This window comes from Castanea sativa, chromosome 8 (genome assembly GCF_040712315.1).
Source record: "Castanea sativa cultivar Marrone di Chiusa Pesio chromosome 8, ASM4071231v1".
In the NCBI taxonomy this organism is placed as follows: Eukaryota; Viridiplantae; Streptophyta; class Magnoliopsida; order Fagales; family Fagaceae; genus Castanea; species Castanea sativa.
Window position 1 is genome coordinate 27333420 of NC_134020.1, and position 21588 is coordinate 27355007.

General features: G+C 36.9%; 3 protein-coding genes across 3 annotated transcripts; all 3 read left to right on the forward strand.

Moving 5' to 3' along the window:
- The first annotated feature begins 1119 nt into the window (after positions 1 to 1119).
- Positions 1120 to 3970, forward strand: LOC142605666 (scarecrow-like protein 33). The gene has a single exon (XM_075777097.1). The coding sequence runs from the start codon at positions 1495 to 1497 to the stop codon at positions 3817 to 3819; it is 2325 nt and encodes a 774-aa protein (XP_075633212.1). The 5' UTR covers positions 1120 to 1494; the 3' UTR covers positions 3820 to 3970.
- A 7980-nt stretch (positions 3971 to 11950) lies between these two features.
- On the forward strand, positions 11951 to 14907 carry LOC142607164 (scarecrow-like protein 34). The gene has a single exon (XM_075778588.1). It carries the CDS (start codon positions 12348 to 12350, stop codon positions 14688 to 14690), a length of 2343 nt encoding a protein of 780 aa, XP_075634703.1. The 5' UTR covers positions 11951 to 12347; the 3' UTR covers positions 14691 to 14907.
- A 2715-nt stretch (positions 14908 to 17622) lies between these two features.
- LOC142607165 (scarecrow-like protein 34) lies at positions 17623 to 20701 on the forward strand. Its single transcript, XM_075778590.1, has one exon. The coding sequence runs from the start codon at positions 18166 to 18168 to the stop codon at positions 20500 to 20502; it is 2337 nt and encodes a 778-aa protein (XP_075634705.1). The 5' UTR covers positions 17623 to 18165; the 3' UTR covers positions 20503 to 20701.
- Positions 20702 to 21588: the final 887 nt, after the last annotated feature.

Consider the following 21588-nt stretch of genomic DNA (forward strand, 5'->3'; position numbering starts at 1 on the left):
GCTGTTGGTATGATGTAACTTGTACTATGTATATGTTTTCTTCCTTGAATGGTACGGGAAAAAAAAAAGTTAATCGATTTTTTTTATTTAAAAAAAAAAAGTAAAAAGTTCAACCCTAACCAATGCATTGAAATACTCATTAACCTAACCATGTTGGAATAAAGAATGTCACAAGGGTACGTGTTAATGTGTATTTAATACTCTATTAATGTTTCTAAAAAAAAATGCTCTATTAACTAATATTTTTATACATTTTTCAAAAGATAAAATCAAATTATGCATTAATGTTGAAAGAAGTACACATAATTACAATAAATCTGTGCATACAAGCTAATTATGAATTATTGACAAGTATATTTTCTTTTTCTTTTTGATAAATATGCATTATAATGTATAATTGTGCATTTATTATTCCTTGAGGTATGTGGACAAGACCAATGCCACAAAGACATCACCAGGTGAGTTGAGCCAAATGATATCTCCCAATGCCTTGAGTGCATAGGGAACATAGGAGCCTCGTGTCGAGCTTGGGGGGAGGGCTAAGATGTTTGGGTTTGTTTGGTTAGGCATTTTGGAAGCTTAAAAGAGTGTTTGTAAAATCTAAAACTTTATTTCGTAATAGCAACTCTTCATAACATTTTTACTAATGTTCATTTTAAACCAAAAACATTGTTTTGCAATAACATATCCAAACGCAACATTTATGTCATACTTCTAAGTTCTAACCAATTTATTTTTTAATGCCATGGCTTATTACTTAGGAGGACAAAAACCAAAGTATAGTTTGGCGTCCAATCTTGTATCCCATTCCCATATGAAGAGTGAAGACCATGCGACTGGAAGTACTCATTTGTTAGTTTGAACGGTAACTGTAACGATGTCAATACTAGATACGCACAATGATTTGGAAGGTAATTTTAGTCGAGTGAGTTTAGAAGTCAAAACATTTGGCTTTCGCCAGTGACATATTGACAAATGTACATAACCCAAAGCCTCTCAGTTTGACTCGCTGGTGACTGGTCACACCTCACTGCGTTCCACGAAAGTTCGTTAATTTCACCGTAGTATAAAGCAATACAAAAGCCTCCGCATCGTTATCTTTACTCTTTCTCTATATATTTAGGAGAACCCGAATCTGGAGGGTTCGAATTTCCTGTTAGAAACAAGGCTGAGCTGAGTAGAGAGCCCCTTTGTTTTTGAGTTATGTACACGCTGCTTTCTTCCGTGTCGAACTGTAGCATCTTTCTCTTCCGCTTCTGACTACGCTACTACTCTTCTCTGCTCCACTTTTTCACGTAAATCATGATTATCTAAGGTTCTTCAACTATAACTCTTTCTTCTTTTTATTTTTTTGCTTTTTGTGTACATCCATGTTTGCCTTTTTTTTAGATCCTAGTCTTTGATCTCAATATTACTAGATTCTAGTTTCCCAAATCAGTTTGAGACATATATAATCAGCTAGTTACGTTTTCTTGGCTTTGTTTGACCCAATAAATGATTATGGATTCAAGCTCTAATTTCCTAGACGGTTTCACTACCATGTCACCAAATTCTGAGGACAATTTCTCAAATCTTATAAATGAGTACACATTCAATCAACTCTCTGCTCCTACTACAGACCTTAACTTCCTCGGAAGTCCAAATCTTTCTCCTGATTCTGATCTGGGTCCTACTGGTTTTGAGCTCTCGATCATCACAGCCGTTGGTCCAGAGGGTCAACCATATGATGCACCACATGTTGCTATTCCGCCTATGTTGCAGGCAGATTCCACGTCGTCCCCGTACGACAGTGATTTCTCTGAAACAGTTCTCAAGTACATAAATCAGATTCTTATGGAAGAGAACATTGAAAACAAGCCCTGCATGTTTTATGACCCTTTGGGTCTAAAAGACACTGAGAAATCTTTCTATGATGCTCTTGGTCAAAATTACCCTCCTTTACCAAATCTAAATAGCGTTGACAGTCCTGTGTTATCTTCAAGTAGTTGTGATTACGGTACTTCTAGTACTAGTGGTTCTAGCACTGTCAATGATTCTCAGGGGCTAAGTGATCTTGGAGAGCATAACTACCAGTCTTCTTTTTCACCGCCTCCTATTCTGGGTGAGTATAATGTTGTCCAGTCTAATTTCAAGCCCACTGATGAATCACAGTTTTTTGGGAATTTGTCAAATGGTAGTGTGAATTATTTGGGTTATGGGGTGGAGGTTATGGCTCAGAATATTTTTACTAACAGAGAATCGATGTTGCAATTTAGGAGGGGGTTAGAGGAAGCTAGTAAGTTCCTTCCTAAGAGTAATAATTTGGTTATTGATTTGGAGAGCAACGTGGTTTCTTCTTCCAAGAGGAAGGGAGAGGATCTAAAGGTGGAATCTTTGGTGGGGAAGAGTGAGAAAGAGAATTATTTGCCGGATGGGTCAAGAGGGAGGAAGAATCATGCGAGGGAAGAGATAGAATTAGAAGAAGGTAGGAGCAATAAGCAGACTGCTGTTTATGTAGAGGAGACTGAGTTATCAGAAATGTTTGATAAGGTTTTGCTTTGTACCGAAGCGCCAGCTGCAATGTACGGTGATAATTGTGAACATTTACAGAATGATGTAAGCAAGGCCTTCTTGGAGACACAAGGTGGTAATGGTGGGAAAGGTAGTCGTAATAAGAAGCAGGTAAAGAAGGAGACAGTTGATTTGAGGAATCTTTTGATTCTATGTGCACAAGCTGTCTCAGCAGGTGATGTTAGAACTGCAAATGAGTTATTGAAGCAGGTTAGGGACCACTCAACCCCTTTTGGTGATGGGTCTCAGAGATTGGCTCATTTCTTTGCTAATGGTCTTGAGGCACGCTTGGCTGGAACTAAGGTAGGAACTCAAATATTTTACACTTCATTGGTTTCCAGGAGGGTGTCAGCTACTGAATTGTTGAAAGCTTACCGAGTTCATCTTTCAGCCTGCCCTTTCAAGAGGATCACACTTTTCTTTGGTATGAGACATATTTTGCGTGCAGCAGAGAAAGCAACTACTCTTCATGTTGTAGATTTTGGTATCCAATATGGTTTCCAGTGGCCAATTCTGATCCAGTTTCTCTCAAAAAGACCTGAAGGACCTCCCAAACTACGCATTACAGGGGTTGATCTTCCTCAACCTGGATTCCGTCCAACAGAGAGCATTGAGGAGACTGGTCGTCGCTTGGAAAAGTACTGCAAGCGGTTTAATGTTCCTTTTGAATACAATGCTATAGCATCACAGAACTGGGAAACTATTCGAATTGAGGAGCTTAAGATTGAAAGGAATGAGGTGCTTGCTGTGGCTTGTGCATTCCGGATGAAGAACCTACTTGATGAAACAATTGAAGGGATTAGTCCAAGGGATGCATTTTTAAACTTGATAAGGCGGATGAAACCTGATATTTTTGTTAATTCTATTGTTAATGGGTCCTTCAATGCCCCCTTCTTTCACACGAGGTTCCGAGAAGCACTCTTCCATTACTCTGCATTGTATGACATGTTTGATGTTACTATATCCCGTAATAATCCAGAGAGGTTGATGTTTGAGAGAGAGTTCTATGGGAGGGAGGCTATGAATGTTATAGCATGTGAAGGGTTAGAGAGAGTTGAGAGGCCTGAAACATACAAGCAGTGTCAAGTCAGAATTTCAAGGGCCGGGTTCAAGCTGCTCCCGTTGGACCAAGAGCAAATCAGTATGTTCAGGGCTAAGATGAAGGCATGGTATCACAAGGATTTTATGCTTGATGAAGACAACCACTGGCTTCTTCAGGGATGGAAGGGCCGGATTGTCTATGCTTCCTCTTCTTGGGTGCCGGTTTAGGAATCATGTACCATATATTTTTGTAAAAGCACTTTCTTTTGGGGTTGTAGAAACTAGAAAGTGACAATGTGTGTACTTCAGATGGATGATATTAGAACGCCATCAATCAGTGTCAATTAACCTGATATATTAATTTTATTCATTTCTAAAATTTTATGTTTCGGGAGAAAACATGCATACATGGTATAGCATCACAAGGTTTGGCAATACAAACCATACCTTGCTGTTTTTTCACTAAATTAAAGTTATTTTGGACATGTAACGGAAGAACTCAGATAAAAACTTCTTTCCACGTCCTCTAAACTCGATATATTTGGAGATTTGTGTGCCCTAACACATAGCAGAGAGACTACGATATGAGTAAAGCTGAGAAGATTTTGTGTTGACGTTCAAAGTTGGGAGTATAACTAAACACAAGATATTCTTAAAATTTAAACTGATGGGCTTGAATTGTGATGAATTAAGTTTGTTTGGTAGAATCATATTCTGGATCTTTTATCCTTTTTGTAAGTATATTCCACTAAATCTTACTACTTTTCATCACCATTAATCTCATGGAATGATAGGATTTTATGCATCTATAACTTATGTATGTAGTTTAATAATATTTCACCTCTTATACAAAACAGAGTTTATGGGCATATTTTTTGTTGGCATTGCTACATCAATTTGTATCAATTATGATCCTATTCCAATTTGAATAAAACACCCTACGAGTATGTATTTAATAATGTACACCAATAAGATTAAGTTTTTAAGGTCAATTTTGTATGGATAAGCTTTAGTTACCTTTAGTTTTCCCTATCCATGATTTAGGGCTTTATGCAGGAAAAATAAAGAAATCTAAAAAAAAGAAAAAGAAAAATAATTCATGATAATTAGGGCTTTATGTAGGAAAAAAAAAAGAAAAAAAAAAGAAAAAGAAAAAGAATTCATGATAATCATTCCAAGGCACATTTTGATTTTTTGAATTTTGATACACATTCCAATGCACATTGTTCCCACACTAGAGACCGAACTGGCATTTTCGTGGGTCTCTACATAAGCCACTTTTTCATCGACCATTTGCCAACAACATTTGCCAACAACCTTTAAGTGTGCTTTCATTAAGGTGAAGTGAGACAGGATGAAGAATTGAATTAGCATCGTTCTGTTTCTCAAAAAAAACAGAAAAAAGAATTAGCATCGTTCTACTTAGCACCAAAAAAAAAAAAAAATTAACATCATTCGAGAGATATATAGATGTTCATACTATAAAATAATATTAAAAAATACATAATAGATTCTTTTATTAAAAAAAAATAATAGGCAATTTTACTTAATCGATAATAAGTAATAAGTAACATTATATTTAACGGATACAATCACAATTTAATATTATAAGAGAATTCAAAAACTTTTCCTCCAAGTTTTATTTTTTATTTTTTTAGAAACAAATACACGCACACATAAGGGAGATAGAAAAAGGTTCTAACACAAAAATACACTACAATTTCATTCAAAAGCCATAATAACTTTTAAGGAAGAATGAGGTAAATTATACTACACACAAGTTAGTTAAAAGAAATAATCATTTACACATGTGAATGGCAACATGAATAGTTAGATATTATTATTATTTTATTTAATGGAGGTGTAACACCAACATTCACTAAGTAAAAGTATTTTTTTTTTCTCATTTGGCCAGTTTGGATAGAGAGTGGGTAAAGTAGAGTTGGTCAAAAATGACTGCAATTTTCGACCAACTTTACTCTACTCACTTCTACTCCCCTTTCATCCCCCTCCTTCCCTCTCCTTTCAAACTGGCCACAAATAAAAAAGGATTCGAGCCTTAAGTCTTGACTTGTAACTATTATGGGGGGTGAAAACTCCTGAATAAATATTTGGGCTTTGCGCCTGATTGCTGGTACCAGTTTGTTTTTTATCAGGGCCTCCAGACCCACAAATCAATTTTCATTGTAAAGGTCTGAGGAGTTGTCCGAGGAGGAATGTATCCTCGGACAGACCCGGCAATGACCCTGGGACTTGCTAAACGGGTTAAAGGCAGAATTCTGGAAAAACTGATGGGTAAGATGGTGATCCAAGCACCCTCTAGAAATGAGGATGTGAAAGAAATATCTAAGGAAAATGCTGCTACCATTACATTAAAGACCCTGCATTTACCTCCCTGGCCGCATTAATGGGAAAATGACCTCTGAACAGTAGGATTCAGCCTCTCTGCTATTATTTGAAGACTTCAAGAAGGTGGTGGATGTGACAAGTATCCAGGGGGGAAGATTTGTATGACACGTGTATGAACCAGTGAAGAAGAAATATATAAGGAAACGAAAGAGGAAAGAAGGGGGGATCTCTGCACTTTCCGCTGAGAGAAAACAGGAACTAGGAATTGTAAACTTTGACATAGAAAGAGAACATATATACACATATCATCCTCGGTTTACGTCCGAAGAGGCCTCTTTATCATATTTGTTTACCATTTGTTTAGATTGTGGCACTTTAGTCTGTTAATCAACTTCTAACATCCTAAACCTAGATTTCAAACCCATTCTCTATAAGTTTTATTGTATAAGGCTCATTGGGCCTGAACTCAACACTTGTTTTTGGATCCGGGTGCAATTGTGCACTTACAACTATCATACTTTGGTATGATTATAGTTGTTTCCTTATCTTTTGAGAAACCAATGCTTTGAGAGTGTAGGCGTGGATTAGGTGGCACAAGTGTTCTTGGAGTTGAATCATTGTCTAATCTCAATCTTATCCAAAACAGCAATAATTTTAGTTGTGGAGGATGTATATTTTAAGATAGAACTTAGATATTATTTCTTAATTATATAATGTACTTCAAATTCCTTGATTAAATTTAAACAATCTACATGTTTTAGTCTTGCTAATTATCTTTTATGAGTTTGGTACCCTATGACATTCGATAGGGAAGTATTTAATGTAACCTGCTATAGTGACTTGATATGGAAGTATTTAATGTAACCTGCTATAGTAACTTTTCAAGTCATACGTGAAAACTTTCCGCATATTTTCTCTCTCAATCGTAAAGAGTAAGAGTATTACAAGTGAGTCATGCTATTGATAAACTATTTTACAACATTTTTATAAATTATTGAAATGATAGATTTTTACAGTTTTTTGTCTAGACCCACCACTAACATCACATTTATACTTGCCAATAACTAATCACCACATTACTAATTTGTAAAAACAATTGTAGAATAATTTGTGGAATTTGCATTTTCCATTACTAGTACTAGCTTGTAATCTTATGCATATACATGGATACACTTAAAGATATGCAAAAAAGATGCATAGTATAATTCATATATATATAATTTAAATACTATTAGTATTCATTCTTATATTCTGTTAACTCTTTAAAAAGTATTGTAAGAATATTATTAGGTATAAAATGTAAATAATCCATGTTTATTTTATTTTAGTTTTTTATTACTTCTTAATTTTTGTTATTGTGAAACATTCTTTTTTATGATTAATTTATTTTAAACTCTTTGGTTTTTGTACTCAATAACTCAATTGGATGAATATTTATGATGTGGTCTCACATTTGGTTTTAAAATTAGGAAATAAAATTCTCTAAAAATAAATAATTTAGGAAACATGACTTAAAATTGGACTCTAATTTGAAATTCTAATTAGACTTTCTCTAAGCTTTACCTATTAATATATATGATTAATGCTACAGTCACAAATTATTTTATAATATTTTTACAAATTGTTGATATGACCAGCTTCTTATTAGTTTTTATCTAAATCCACCATTAACATCACTTATTCATTTATCAATAACTAGTCACTCATCAACAGTTTGTAAAATTGATTGTATCTTTAGCATTATTCTAATATATATATATATATATATATATATATTTATTTATTTAGAGAGAGAGAGAGAGAGAGAGAGAGAGAGAGAGATGCACAAATGTGCATCTGTCAAAGAAGAATTTAATAGGGCTCACTATATTAAAAAGCAACAATACCGTACACCCTTAGTGTGGTGGTTACTCCACAAGTATAAATGCTTGTAGAGTGTGGGGGGTAAGGGTCAGGGTTCAATACTCTAAAAGAGAGTTTCACACACATATACACTTAGATTAGGTTATAGTTAAAATTTTATCTTGCATATATATATATAAAAAAAACAATAGTAAATAACTAATACTTCTTTAATGGACAAATATGTAACTCTTCAAAAAAATCTAATCGATTACAATTAAAAAAAAAAAAAACTCAACCTTGACTAATGCCATGAGGTACCAGTTAATTGGAACTTTCTAGTGTAATGAATGTCTTAATTGTACAAGTTAATCAGTTAATCTGTTAACGTGCATATAATGCTCTATTAAGTAATTTTAAAAAAAAATTCATAAAATAAAATATAATTATGGACAAGTGTCCTATAAAGCACACACACCCACAATAAATTTGTGTATACAAGCAAATGAATTATTGTCAACTATATTTTATTTTTTGATAAATGTGAACAATAATTATAATTGAAAATTTATTATTTATTGACATACGTGGACAAGACTCACGCCACAAAGATACCCGATTAACAAAGATAGTGCCAAATGAGTTGAGTCAGAGGTTACTTCTCCGTGCCTTAAGTGCAGAGGGAAATATATTGTTTTGAGCCTGAAGAAAGGCCAAAAGTATTTACCTAAATATACAAATTATTTTATAAAATATTTATGTGATAAGTGATTATTAGTAAATAAAAATGTAATATTAACGGTGAACTTAAATAAACACAAATACGAACTTTTTGTAAAAATGTTATAAAATAGTGTGTGACCATAGTTAAAATAAAAATGCCATGATTTATGATTTATAAAGTGTATGTTTGACAAAAATTAAAAAGTTAGCTTATTTTATTATTCAGTTTATTTTTAGTACTATTCATAGGTCCCATTACACTTTTTGCTACTATTTATAGGTTCTATTGTACTATTTCAGTTAGGGGTGTGCGTGATTCGGTTGGGTCGGTTATTTCCTAAATTCATCACCGAATCAATAGGGATCGATTTTCTCATAATTGGAACCAATGCACACCGCTTAGGGTCGGTTTTCCGAACTATAGCGGTGCGATTTTTTGCGGTCAACTTAATCGGTTTGATCGGTTTGAAACATTAAAAAAACTGTTAATTTTTTATAAAAAAAAAATTTGGGCTTTCAAGCCCAATATCAATACAAAACATGTTCATGTTTTCAAGAAAAATGTCCACTTGACAAACTTTTCCCACAAACTTGTTCACACATAAAAAAACACATAAAAAAAAGCATGTTATCTATACAAACTTTATTTATTTATTTAGCAAGTTGTCAAAAACTTATAAAACAAAATGTCCAGTAAGTAGTTTACAATTAAGCACTAAGGCAATAGCTTTCTAGCTCAAATTCAAAATCCTTCAAAAATAAAAATAAAATAAAAATACAATGGTCATTACTCATTAGTAAATAGTGAGCTAGTGGCTTAAAGAGAGCAGAGAGTGAGAGTGAGAAACTGACTTACCAGCTTTGGTGCTATTTGGTGAGGAGTGAGCTAGCAGCTTTGATGCTACTGAGTGAGGGCAGTGAGGCTTGAGAGAGAGAGAGAGAGAGAGAGAGAGAGAGAGAGAGAGAGAGAGAGAGAGAGAGAGAGAGAGAGAGAGAGAGAGAGAGAGAGAGAGTATGTATGTGTGTGTGTGTCACGCCTCGACCCCGTGTGCATGATATTGTCCTCTTTGAGCGGCTTGAAGGCTCTCTTAGTCCCTCAAGGTTTTGTTCTTCCCTAGGTTGCATTGGGGAAAAGGCCTCATACACAACAAGGGAGGGCATTCCTTATAAGCATATCCCTATGTGCTTCTCTAGGCAATGTGGGATTCCATGAAATGCAAGATCCCCTTTTGGGTCATTACAATCCACCCCTCTTACGGGCACATGCGTCCTCGCGTGTGGGGCTCACACTTCTAGCTAGGGCATGGCTCTGATACCATCTGTCACGCCCCGACCCCATGTGCATGATATTGTCCTCTTTGGGCGGCCCAAAGGCTCTCTTAGTCCCTCAAGGTTTTGTTCTTCCCTAAGTTGCGCTAGGAAAAATGCCTCATACACAACAAGGGAGGACATTCCTTATAAGCACATCCACAAGTGCTTCCCTAGGCAATGTGGGATTCTATAAAATGCAAGACCTCCTTTTGGGTTACAACAATCCACCCCCTTACGGGCACACGCGTCCTTGCGTGTGGGGCCCACACTTCCGGTTAGGGCATGGCTCTGATACCATCTATCACATCCCGATCCCGTGTGCATGATATTGTCCTCTTTGGGCGGCCCGAAGGTTCTCTTAGTCCCTCAAGGTTTTGTTTTTTCCCAAGTTGCGCTGGGGAAAATGCCTCATACACAACAAGGGAGGACATTCCTTATAAGCACATCCACAAGTGCTTCCCTAGGCAATGTGGGATTCTATAAATTGCAAGACCTCCTTTTGGGTTACAACAATCCACCCCCTTACGGGCACACGCGTCCTCACGTGTGGGGCCCACACTTCCGGTTAGGACATGGCTTTGATACCATCTGTCACGTCTCGATCCCGTATGCATGATATTGTCCTCTTTGGGCGGCCTGAAGGCTCTTTTAGTCCCTCAAGGTTTTGTTTTTTCCCAAGTTGCGCTGGGGAAAATGCCTCATACATAACAAGGGAGGACATTCCTTATAAGCACATCCCCATGTGCTTCCCTAGGTAATGTGAGATTCCATGAAATGCAAGACTCCCTTTTGGGTCACTACACAGAGAGAGAGAGAGAGAGAGAGAGAGAGAGAGAGAGAGAGAGAGTTCTGAGTGTTGAGAGAGTAAAGAGGGTATTTACATCACCTAAACCCTACCACAAAACGTTGGCGTTTTGTCTTTTTTTTTTTTTTTGAAACAACTTACTGAAACGACATTGTTTTAGTTCGTAGTACACACACACACACACACACACACACACAGATATCGGTTCGGTACGGGAAAGGATCGGTTTTAGGATTTCAGTCTGATGGTTTTACCGCATCGGTGTCGGAAGGCCCATTGTGCTCCGCTCACCAGTGTCGGGTTCGTCAGTCGGCCCAAACCATGGTTCAGTTGTTGTGGTGAGGTTGGGCCATGGTGGTGAGGTTTGGTTGTTGCTCAGTCCTAATTTCAGCTTACTTTTATCTTTATTTACAATACTTTCAACAAAAAAATTTCAGTTTTTACAAAATAAGAGGATCTCAAATAGACTAAAGACAAAAACCAAAGTGTAGTTTGGTGTCTGGAGATTCCAATAGAAATCACTCATTCACTCTATCACAGTCCCGTATCAAGACAAGAGTGAAGACAATATGAGGAGAAAGTATCGATTTGTTACTTGAATGGTAATTGTAACGAGGAAATTATGATGTCAAAAACTAGATTCGCACAATGATCGGTAAGGTAATTTTAAGGTTTGTTTTTAAGCTATTTATTTTGTTGAAATTAAAATTTTTTTTACTGAAAGTATTGTAGATAAAAGTAAAAATTAGTTAAAGTAGTATAATGAAATCCTTAAATAGTACTAAAAAATGTAATAAAACCTATAAATAATAACCAATCCATTTTGGCATTCCTCCATGTTTTATTACCATAACTAAAAAAAGGACAAAAACCGAAGTATAGTTTGGCGTCTACCAACAGAGAATCTCTCTATCCCATACGTATATCAAAGAGTCAAAGGCACGATACGAGTAGAAGTACTGTGATTTGTCACTTTGAAAGGTTACTAGAAATGGAATGGTGTCAAAAACTTGATTCGCACAATGATTCGTAAGGTAATTTTAGTTTGAGTCATGAGTTGACGAGTCCAATCCTATGATTCGTAAGGACAAAAACCATTCATGCGTTTAGCTCACAGACCAATCCAAGAATCGATCAGAAAGACTTTTTGTTTATAGATTTGTACAAGTACACATAACCCAATTCCGCTCTGTTTGGCTCGCTGGTCATTCACTGCTCACCTCGTTCCACGAAAGTTCCTCACGGTAATAAAATAATTCTTTAATATTACCTATAAACTAATAGGCAATAGCAGCCTATCTTTACCGTTCTTAAAAAATATCTCTCCTATATTAACTGGGAGAAGTACCCAAATCTAGAGGCTTCAATTTTCCTCTGTCACAGAAAAACCTGAGAGCTATTTGGATTCTGAGTTACGTATGCTACCTTCTTCCGTGTCTCCCTCACTTTCTCATCTTCCTCTTCCGCTTGTGTCTGAATGTTCTCTGCTCCACTCGTTCACGTAAATCATGGATATCTAAGGTTCTTCTTCTACAAGTCTTTTTCTTTTCTTTTTTTTCTTTTTCTGTACGCCTATATATGTTATTTGTTTCAAGATCCTAGTCTTTGATCTGAATATTAGGTAGTCTTTAATGTTTAGTAAGTCTCAGATTTTAGTTTCCCAAATCAGTTTGAGACGTAAAATCAGCTAGTTACTCTTTCTTGGCTTTGTTTGACCCTATAAATTATGGATTCAAACTTTGATTTCGTAAACGGTTTTTCTGCTATGTCGCCAAATTCTGAGGATCAGTTCTCAAATCTTATAGACGAGTACACATTCAACCAACTCTCTCCTCTTCCTACTACAGACCTTAACTTCCTTGAAGGTCCAAATCTTTTGTCTGATGTTGATCTGGGTCCCACTAGTTTTGAGCCCTCGATCACCACCACCGATGGTCCAGAGGGTCAACCATATGATCCACCACATGTTGTTATGCCGCCTACGTTACAGGCAGACTCGACGACGTCCCCGGACGACAATGATTTCTCTGAAACGGTTTTCAAGTACATGAATCAGATTCTTATGGAAGAGAACATTGAAAACAAGCCTTGCATGTTTTATGACCCTTTGGGTCTAAAAGACACTGAGAAATCTTTCTATGATGCTCTTGGTCAAAAAAACCCTCCTTTACCAAATCAAAATAGCCTTGAGAGTCCTGGGCTTTCATCAAGCAGTGGTGATAATGGTACTAATAGTACTAGTAGTTCTAGCACTGTCATTGATGCGCTATGGCTAAGTGATCTTGGAGAGCATAACTACCAGCCTTCTTTATCACCGCCTCCTATTCTGGGTGAGTATAATGCTGTCCAGTCTAATTTCAATCCCACTGATCAATCACAATTTTTTGGGAATTTGTCAGATGATAGTGTCAATCATTTTGGTGATGGGTTAGCGGTTATGGCTCAGAATATTTTTACTAATAGTGAATCAATATTGCAATTTAGGAGGGGGTTAGAGGAAGCTAGTAAGTTCCTTCCTAAGAGTAATAATTTGGTTATTGATTTGGAGAGCAACACGGTTTCTTCTTCTGAGTGGAAAAAAGGAGACGATCTAATGGTAGAATCTCTGGTGGTGAAGGGTGAGAAAGAGAGTGATTCGTCAGATGGGTCGAGAGGAAGGAAGAATCATGAGAGGGAAGAGATAGAATTAGAAGAAGGTAGGAGCAATAAGCAGACTGCGGTTTATGTAGAGGAGTCTGAGGAGACTGAGTTATCAGAAATGCTTGATAAGGTTTTGCTTTGTACTGATGCGCCTCCTTCACTGTATGGTGATAATTGTGAACCTTTGCAGAATGATGCTAGCAAGGCCTCGCCACAGACAAAGGGGCAGGTACAAGGAGCTAATGGTGGCAAAGGTAGTCGTAATAAGAAGCAAGGGAAGAAGAAGGAGACAGTTGATTTGAGGAGTCTTTTGATTCTATGTGCACAAGCTGTCTCCACAGGTGATGGTAGAACGGCTAACGAGTTATTGAAGCAGATTAGGCAACACTCAACCCCTTTTGGGGATGGATCTCAGAGATTGGCTCATTTCTTTGCTAATGGTCTTGAGGCACGCTTGGCTGGCACTAGTGTAGGAACTCAAATGTTTTACACTTCCAATAGGGCACTGTCAACTCTTGAAAAGTTGAAAGCTTACCAAGTTCATCTTTCAGCCTGCCCTTTCAAGAGGATCGCATATTCCTTTTCTAATAAAATGATTTTTCATGCAGCAGAGAGAGAAACTACTCTTCATATTGTAGATTTTGGTATCCAATATGGTTTCCAGTGGCCACTTCTGATCCAGTTTCTCTCAAAAAGACCTGAAGGAGCTCCCAAGCTACGCATTACAGGGATTGATCTTCCCCAACCTGGATTCCGTCCAGCAGAGTGCATTGAGGAGACTGGTCGTCGCTTGGAAAAGTACTGCAACCGGTTTAATGTTCCTTTTGAATACAATGCTATAGCATCACAGAAGTGGGAAACTATTCGAATTGAGGAGCTTAAAATTGAGAGGAATGAGGTGCTTGCTGTGAATTGTGCATTCCGGATGAAGAACCTACTTGATGAAACAGTTGAAGGTACCAGTCCAAGGGATGCTGTTTTAAACTTAATCAGGAGGATGAAACCTGATATTTTTATTAATTCTATTGTTAATGGGTCCTATAATGCCCCCTTCTTTCTTACGAGGTTCCGAGAAGCACTTTTCCACTTCTCTGCATTGTATGATGTATTTGATGTCACTATACCCCGTGACAATCCACAGAGGGTGATGTTTGAGAGAGAGTTCTATGGGAGGGAGGCTATGAATGTTATTGCAAATGAAGGCTTAGAGAGGGTTGAGAGGCCTGAAACATACAAGCAGAGTCAATTCCGAATTTCGAGGGCTGGGTTCAAGCAGCTCCCTTTGAACCAAGAGATCATGAGTTTATTCAGGGCTAAGATGAAGGCATGGTACCACAAGGATTTTATTCTTGATGAAGACAACCACTGGATGCTCCAGGGATGGAAAGGCCGGATTGTCTATGCTTCCTCTTGTTGGGTTCCGGTTTAGGAATCTTGTACAATATATTTTTTGTAAAACTCTCTTTCTTTCTTTCTTTTGGGGTCGTAGAAATTAGGAAGTGACAAAGTGTGTACTTCAGGTGGATGACACTAGAATGCCAGCAATATCTGAAACATACAACTATTGTCAATTAACCTGATAGATTTGTTTTGTTTATTTTTATTTTTAAATTTAATGTTTTGGGAGAAAACTTATATACATGGTATAGCATCTGAGCATAAAATTTTCGAAATGTTAGGATCACCCAGCATTACTTTAGAACCCCTATAACACAAATTTGGGCTTAAATCATTTTTAATCTAAAACTAGCAAATTGTCTCTTAGTCAAGCGCATGTGATTAACCAAATTTCTTATTGCAAGCATAAACAAATATAAACTAAAACATATAAATGACCGTATGAAAATGTAGAAAATAAGCAAACCAAAGCAAACATAAAGGAGCGTTTAAGAAGAAGAGAACTCAAGCACTCAAACGGAAAAACCTCCCCGCTGATCACACCATTGGAAAATCTCAACTAGATGAATAGTAGTAGTACTCTCCAAGCTCATATTACTCTATAAACTTAGCCTTCCAAACTCCAACTAGCGACTGACTTCTCAAAGTCCTTTCTTCAACTAGCTTGCCAGGGAAACCACCGTTGAGCCGTCAACTTGAAGCTACCAATGGGATTTGTAATGGCTCTTATTGTTTCCTAAACTTCAACACATACAACACTTAAGAAATTGTGCAGGAGGTGAAGGTAATAATTTCTCTCGAGGATGTTAGAATGAAGAGAGGTCGGGAGCTTTTCAAACACTTAAGGCTCTCTCTCTCTCTACAAGATAGATGGAATAAAATAAGGTCTCTCGTAATGTTTATAGTCAGATTCCACTCTCTAGCCCCTTTCAGCATGCACAGGTTGTGAATGTTGGACTATTGGAAAAGGCTAAAAAAGCATATTAGGAAAAAATTGAACAATTTGTTTGCATGCCGGTTGTGACATGGCAAATGGCGGAATGCCTTGTCAGAGAACCACCAGGATCTTCTACCAAATGTCATTCGCAAGTTGTGCAGGTCGCATGGAGGTCATGTATATGTAGCAGAGGCAACTCTGACCATTGTTTGATCAAGCACTTTATACCCAAATATAATTTTGTCACTAACTTAAGCCAATGTTAACATGAAAAATATGTACTTAACAAAAACCTTACATTGTTTTTTCGCATAAACCAAGCTAGCTTGAACACGTAAGAGCATTCACAATGGAAATTGTAAATGCCATTTGTTAGCAATATTTAGCATCAAGCCTCAAAAGTACTCAACAACTCGCTTGCCAAACTTGTAAAATAGTAAATTTTTTTACAATATTGCTACAGTACCATCTTACTTCTATGATGGTACAGTAGCATCTTGAATAAATATTTTATTATTTGTTTTCTCTCTCTTAGCCACTCAATTGTCATTTTTTTTTTCTATCTCTATCTTCATCATCACTCCCTCTCTCACATCTCTCTGTCTTCTTCTTTTAAGCATGCCATCGGAGCTGGGTTGGAGGTCGGCATGGAGATCGGCGTACACTCAAATTCTTTTTTTTTTCTTTTCCCCCTCTGATTCTATCTTTGTCTTCATCCTCACTCACTCTCTCTGCTTTTAAGCATGCCACCAGAGCTGGGTTGGAAGTCAGCGTGGGCGACGTGGCGTGTGGTGTGGTGAGATCGGCATCGTGTGCCTCGCAGTGGTGTGTGAATTTCGGGTGGGTTTTGGGTTTGATTTTCAGTGCCTCATGTGGTAATGAGTTTGATTTCCGGTGGGTTTTGATGTGAATTTTTCTTTAATTTTTTGTGCGTTTCTGTCCATGGTGGTGGTGGTGGGTGTGTTGTTGCCGTGGTGGATTTTTCTTTGATTTTTCTATTTTTTTGTGTGTTCTTGCTATGGTGGTGGATTATTTGTGTTGTCGTGGATGTTTTTTGTGTTGCTGTGGTGGTGGTGGATTATTTGATTTCTTTGATTTTTTGTGTTTTTGTGAGTTTCTTGTGGTAGAGGTGATGGTGATGGGTTTTTTTAGCGCTTGTAGTGGTGGGTTTCTTGCGACAGAGGTGGTGGTGATAGGTGATTGAAAGGGAGATAGTGAGGAAAAGATAAATAGATTGATGGTGGAGAATGAAGTAAGAGAGATTAGATTATATATATATATATATATATATATATATATATATATATATATATATATATATATTATATGAGGATCAGGTAGTATATATTATTTTAATAAATTGAATAGAAAAATAAAAGTTAAGATGTTGGGTGTATAGTAAAATGGTAATGATATAATTAATAAAGTAATTTTTTGAGATGATAAAATAGAATATGTAACTCACAACATTTTTTTTTCTTTAAACTTAAAACATTTTGAATTTTGTTTCATGTGTGTAGCTCACAAACCAATCCAAGAATAGATTTGAAAAACTTTTTTCTCCGGTATGGACAAGTACACATGTATCAAGATTTTGAAGAGAACACCAAAAATTTATCAAATATTTTTTATTGAGTATGAATTTTAAAAATTTAATTACTAAATAGTTTGTTTTTTATGTTCTTAATTATTATGTTAGATCTTATTTAAATACTATAAAAAATTTAAAATTTAAATATTTAATTGATAATATAGTTATTAATTTTTTATTTTCTTAAAAATGAAGAATTATAAAAAAATATAATTAAAACATGCCAAAGATTAAAAAATTTATATAAAATAAAAGGGTTTTACTAACGTGTGTCTTAGAGATTATATTAGTAATCAATTTTAATAAATTTTTTATAAAAAAACAAAAAAATAATTCATTGTTTTAACAATTTCTCGTAAAAACTTCCTAATAGTTAATATGAGCGCACAGTCATCAAAAGATATATTAAAAGTTGACGGGGTTATCTTAATTTCTGTAGTGTGAAATCTTCTTCCCCAAGCATCTCTGCGTTTGACTAGTCGTTCACTGTTAACACCTGTGCAGTGCTTTCGACGAAAGTTCGTCACCGTAATAAAGTAACAGCAGCCTTCTCAATCCTCATCACTATCTTTCCCTATATATTAACTGGGAAAAGTTCTCAAATCTAGAGGTTCCATTTTCCTATGTCACAGAAAAAGCTGAGAACTCCTTTTGATTCTGGGTTACGTTCGCTACTTTCTTCCGTGTTTCACCTTCACATATCTTTCTCTTCCGCTTCTGAGTACTCTTCTCTGCTCCATTTGTTCACTTAAATCATGGATATCTAAGGTTCTTCTACTTGTACTCTTTTTTCTTTTTTGCTTGATCTTTGTGTACACCTATATATGTTTTTTTTTTAGATCCTAGTCTTTTATATGAATTTTACTATATTAGGTAGTCTTTAATGTTTAGTAAGTGTCAGATTTTAGTTTCCCAAATCAGTTTTAGACATAAAATCAGCTATTTACGCTTTCTTGGCTTTGTTTGACCATATTAATTATGGATTCAAGCTCTGATTTCGTGAACGGTTTTTCTACCATGTCGCCAAATTCCGAGGATCACTTCTCAAATCTTATAAACGAGTACACATTCAACCAACTATCTCCTCCTCCTACTGCCGACCTTAACTTACTCGAAAGTCCAAATCTTTCATCTGATCTTGATCTGGGTCCCACTGGTTTTGAGCCCTCGATAACCACCACCGTTGGTCTAGAGGGTCAACCATATGATCCTCCACATATTATTCCGCCTATGTTGCAGGCAGACTTCACTTCGTCCCCGGACGACAGTGATTTCTCTGAAACGGTTCTCAAGTACATAAATCAGATTCTTATGGAAGAGAACATTGAAAACAAGCCCTGCATGTTTTATGACCCTTTGGGTCTAAAAGACACTGAGAAATCTTTCTATGATGCTCTTGGTCAAAATTACCCTCCTTTACCAAATCTAAATAGCGTTGACAGTCCTGTGTTTTCTTCAAGTAGTTGTGATTACGGTACTTCTAGTACTAGTGGTTCTAGCACTGTCAATGATTCTCAGGGGCTAAGTGATCTTGGAGAGCATAACTACCGGTCTTCTTTTTCACCGCCTCCTATTCTGGGTGAGTATAATGCTGTCCAGTCTAATTTCAATCCCACTGATCAATCACAGTTTTTTGGGAATTTGTCAGATGATAGTGTCAATCATTTTGGTGACGGGTTGGCGGTTATGGCTCAGAATTTTTTTACTAATAGTGAATCAATATTGCAATTTAGGAGGGGGTTAGAGGAAGCTAGTAAGTTCCTTCCTAAGAGTAATAATCTGGTTATTGATTTGGAGAGCAACATGGTTTCTTCTTCTGAGTGGAAAGGAGAGGATCTAAAGGTAGAATCTCTGGTGGTGAAGGGTGAGAAAAAGAGTGATTCATCGGATGGGTCGAGAGGAAGGAAGAATCATGAGAGGGAAGAGATAGAATTAGAAGAAGGTAGGAGCAATAAGCAGACTGCGGTTTATGTAGAAGAGTCTGAGGAGACTGAGTTATCAGAAATGCTTGATAAGGTTTTGCTTTGTACTGATGCGCCTCCTTCACTGTATGGTGATAATTGTGAACCTTTTCAGAATGATGCTAGCAAGGCCTCGTCACAGACAAAGGGGCAGGCACAAGGAGCTAATGGCGGGAAAGGTAGTTGTAATAAGAAGCAAGGGAAGAAGAAGCAGACAGTTGATTTGAGGAGTCTTTTGATTTTATGTGCACAAGCTGTCTCCACGGGTGACGGTAGAACGGCTAATGAGTTATTGAAGCAGGTTAGGCAGCACTCAACCCCTTTTGGTGATGGATCTCAGAGATTGGCTCATTTCTTTGCTAATGGTCTTGAGGCACGCTTGGCTGGCACTAGTGTAGGAACTCAAATGTTTTACACTTCCCATAGGTTACTGTCAACTCTTGAAAAGTTGAAAGCTTACCAAGTTCATCTTTCAGCCTTCCCTTTCAAGAGGATCGCATATACCTTTTCTAATAAAATGATTTTTCATGCAGCAGAGAAAGAAACTACTCTTCATATTGTAGATTTTGGTATCCTATATGGTTTCCAGTGGCCACTTCTGATCCAGTTTCTCTCAAAAAGACCTGAAGGAGCTCCCAAGCTACGCATTACAGGGATTGATCTTCCCCAACCTGGATTCCGTCCAGCAGAGTGCATTGAGGAGACTGGTCGTCGCTTGGAAATGTACTGCAACCGGTTTAATGTTCCTTTTGAATACAATGCTATAGCATCACAGAACTGGGAAACTATTCGAATTGAGGAGCTTAAGATTGAGAGGAATGAGGTGCTAGCTGTGAATTGTGCATTCCGGATGAAGAACCTACTTGATGAAACTGTTGAAGGGACCAGTCCAAGGGATGCTGTTTTAAACTTAATCAGGAGGATGAAACCTGATATTTTTATTAATTCTATTGTTAATGGGTCCTATAATGCCCCCTTCTTTCTTACGAGGTTCCGAGAAGCACTTTTCCACTTCTCTGCATTGTATGATGTATTTGATGTCACTATACCCCGTGACAATTCACAGAGGGTGATGTTTGAGAGAGAGTTCTATGGGAGGGAGGCTATGAATGTTATTGCAAATGAAGGCTTAGAGAGGGTAGAGAGGCCTGAAACATACAAGCAGAGTCAATTCCGAATTTCAAGGGCTGGGTTCAAGCAGCTCCCTTTGAACCAAGAGATCATGAGTTTATTCAGGGCTAAGATGAAGGCATGGTACCACAAGGATTTTATTCTTGATGAAGACAAACACTGGATGCTCCAGGGATGGAAGGGCCGGATTGTCTATGCTTCCTCTTGTTGGGTTCCGGTTTAGGAATCCTGTACAATATATTTTTTTTGTAAAACTCTCTCTCTTTCTTTTGGGGTCGTAGAAATTAGAAGTGACAAAGTGTGTACTTCAGATGGATGACACTAGAATGCCAGCAATATCTAAAACATACAACCATTGTCAATTAACCTGATAGATTTGTTTTGTTTATTTTTAATTTTTAATTTAATGTTTTGGGAGAAAACATGTATACATGGTATAGCATCAAAAGGTTTGAGCATAAAATTTTCGAAATGTTATGATCACCCAGCGTTAATTTAGAACCCCTATAACACAAATTTGGGATTAAATAATTTTTAATCTAAAACTAGCAAATTGTCTCTTAGTCAAGCGTATGTGATTAGCCAAATTTCTTATTGCAAGCATAAACAAATAAAAACTAAAACATATAAATGACCGTATGAAAATGTAGAAAATAAAGCAAATCAAAGCAAACACAAAGAAGCGTTTAAGAAGAAGAAAACGCAAGCACTCGACGGACCAACCTCCCCACTGGCCACACCATTGGAAAATGTCAACTAGTTGAATAGTTGTAGTACTCTCCAAGCTCATATTACTTAATGAACTTAGCCTTCCAAACTCTAACTAGCGACCTATTTCTCAAAGTCCTTTCTTCGACTAGCTTGCCAAGGACACCGCCGTTGAGCTGCCAACTAGAAGCCATCAATAGGATTTGTAATGGCTGTTATAGTTTCCTAACCTTCAACACATACTTACAACACTTCAGAAATTGTGCTGGAGGTGAAGGTAATAAAATTTCTCTCGAGGATGAAATAAGCTCTCTCCTTATGTTTATAGTCAGATTGCGCTCTCTAGCCACTTTCAGCATGCACAAATTGTGAATGTTGGACTATTGGAAAAGGCTAAAAAAGCCTATTAGGAAAAAATAGAACAATTTGCTTGCATGCCGGTTGTGACATGGCAAATGGCGAAATGCCTTGTCAGAGAACCACTTGGATCTTCTACCAAATGTCGTTCGCAAGTTGTGCAGGTCGCATGGAGGTCATGTATATGTAGCAGGGGCAACTCTGAACTCTGACCATTGTTTGATCAAGTACTTTATACCCAAAT

Excerpts from the sequence above, each read along its gene's own strand:
- LOC142607165 (XM_075778590.1), top strand. The coding sequence starts at position 18,166 with ATGGATTCAAGCTCTGATTTCGTGAACGGTTTTTCTACCATGTCGCCA.
- LOC142605666 (XM_075777097.1), top strand. The coding sequence starts at position 1,495 with ATGATTATGGATTCAAGCTCTAATTTCCTAGACGGTTTCACTACCATG.
- LOC142607164 (XM_075778588.1), top strand. The coding sequence starts at position 12,348 with ATGGATTCAAACTTTGATTTCGTAAACGGTTTTTCTGCTATGTCGCCA.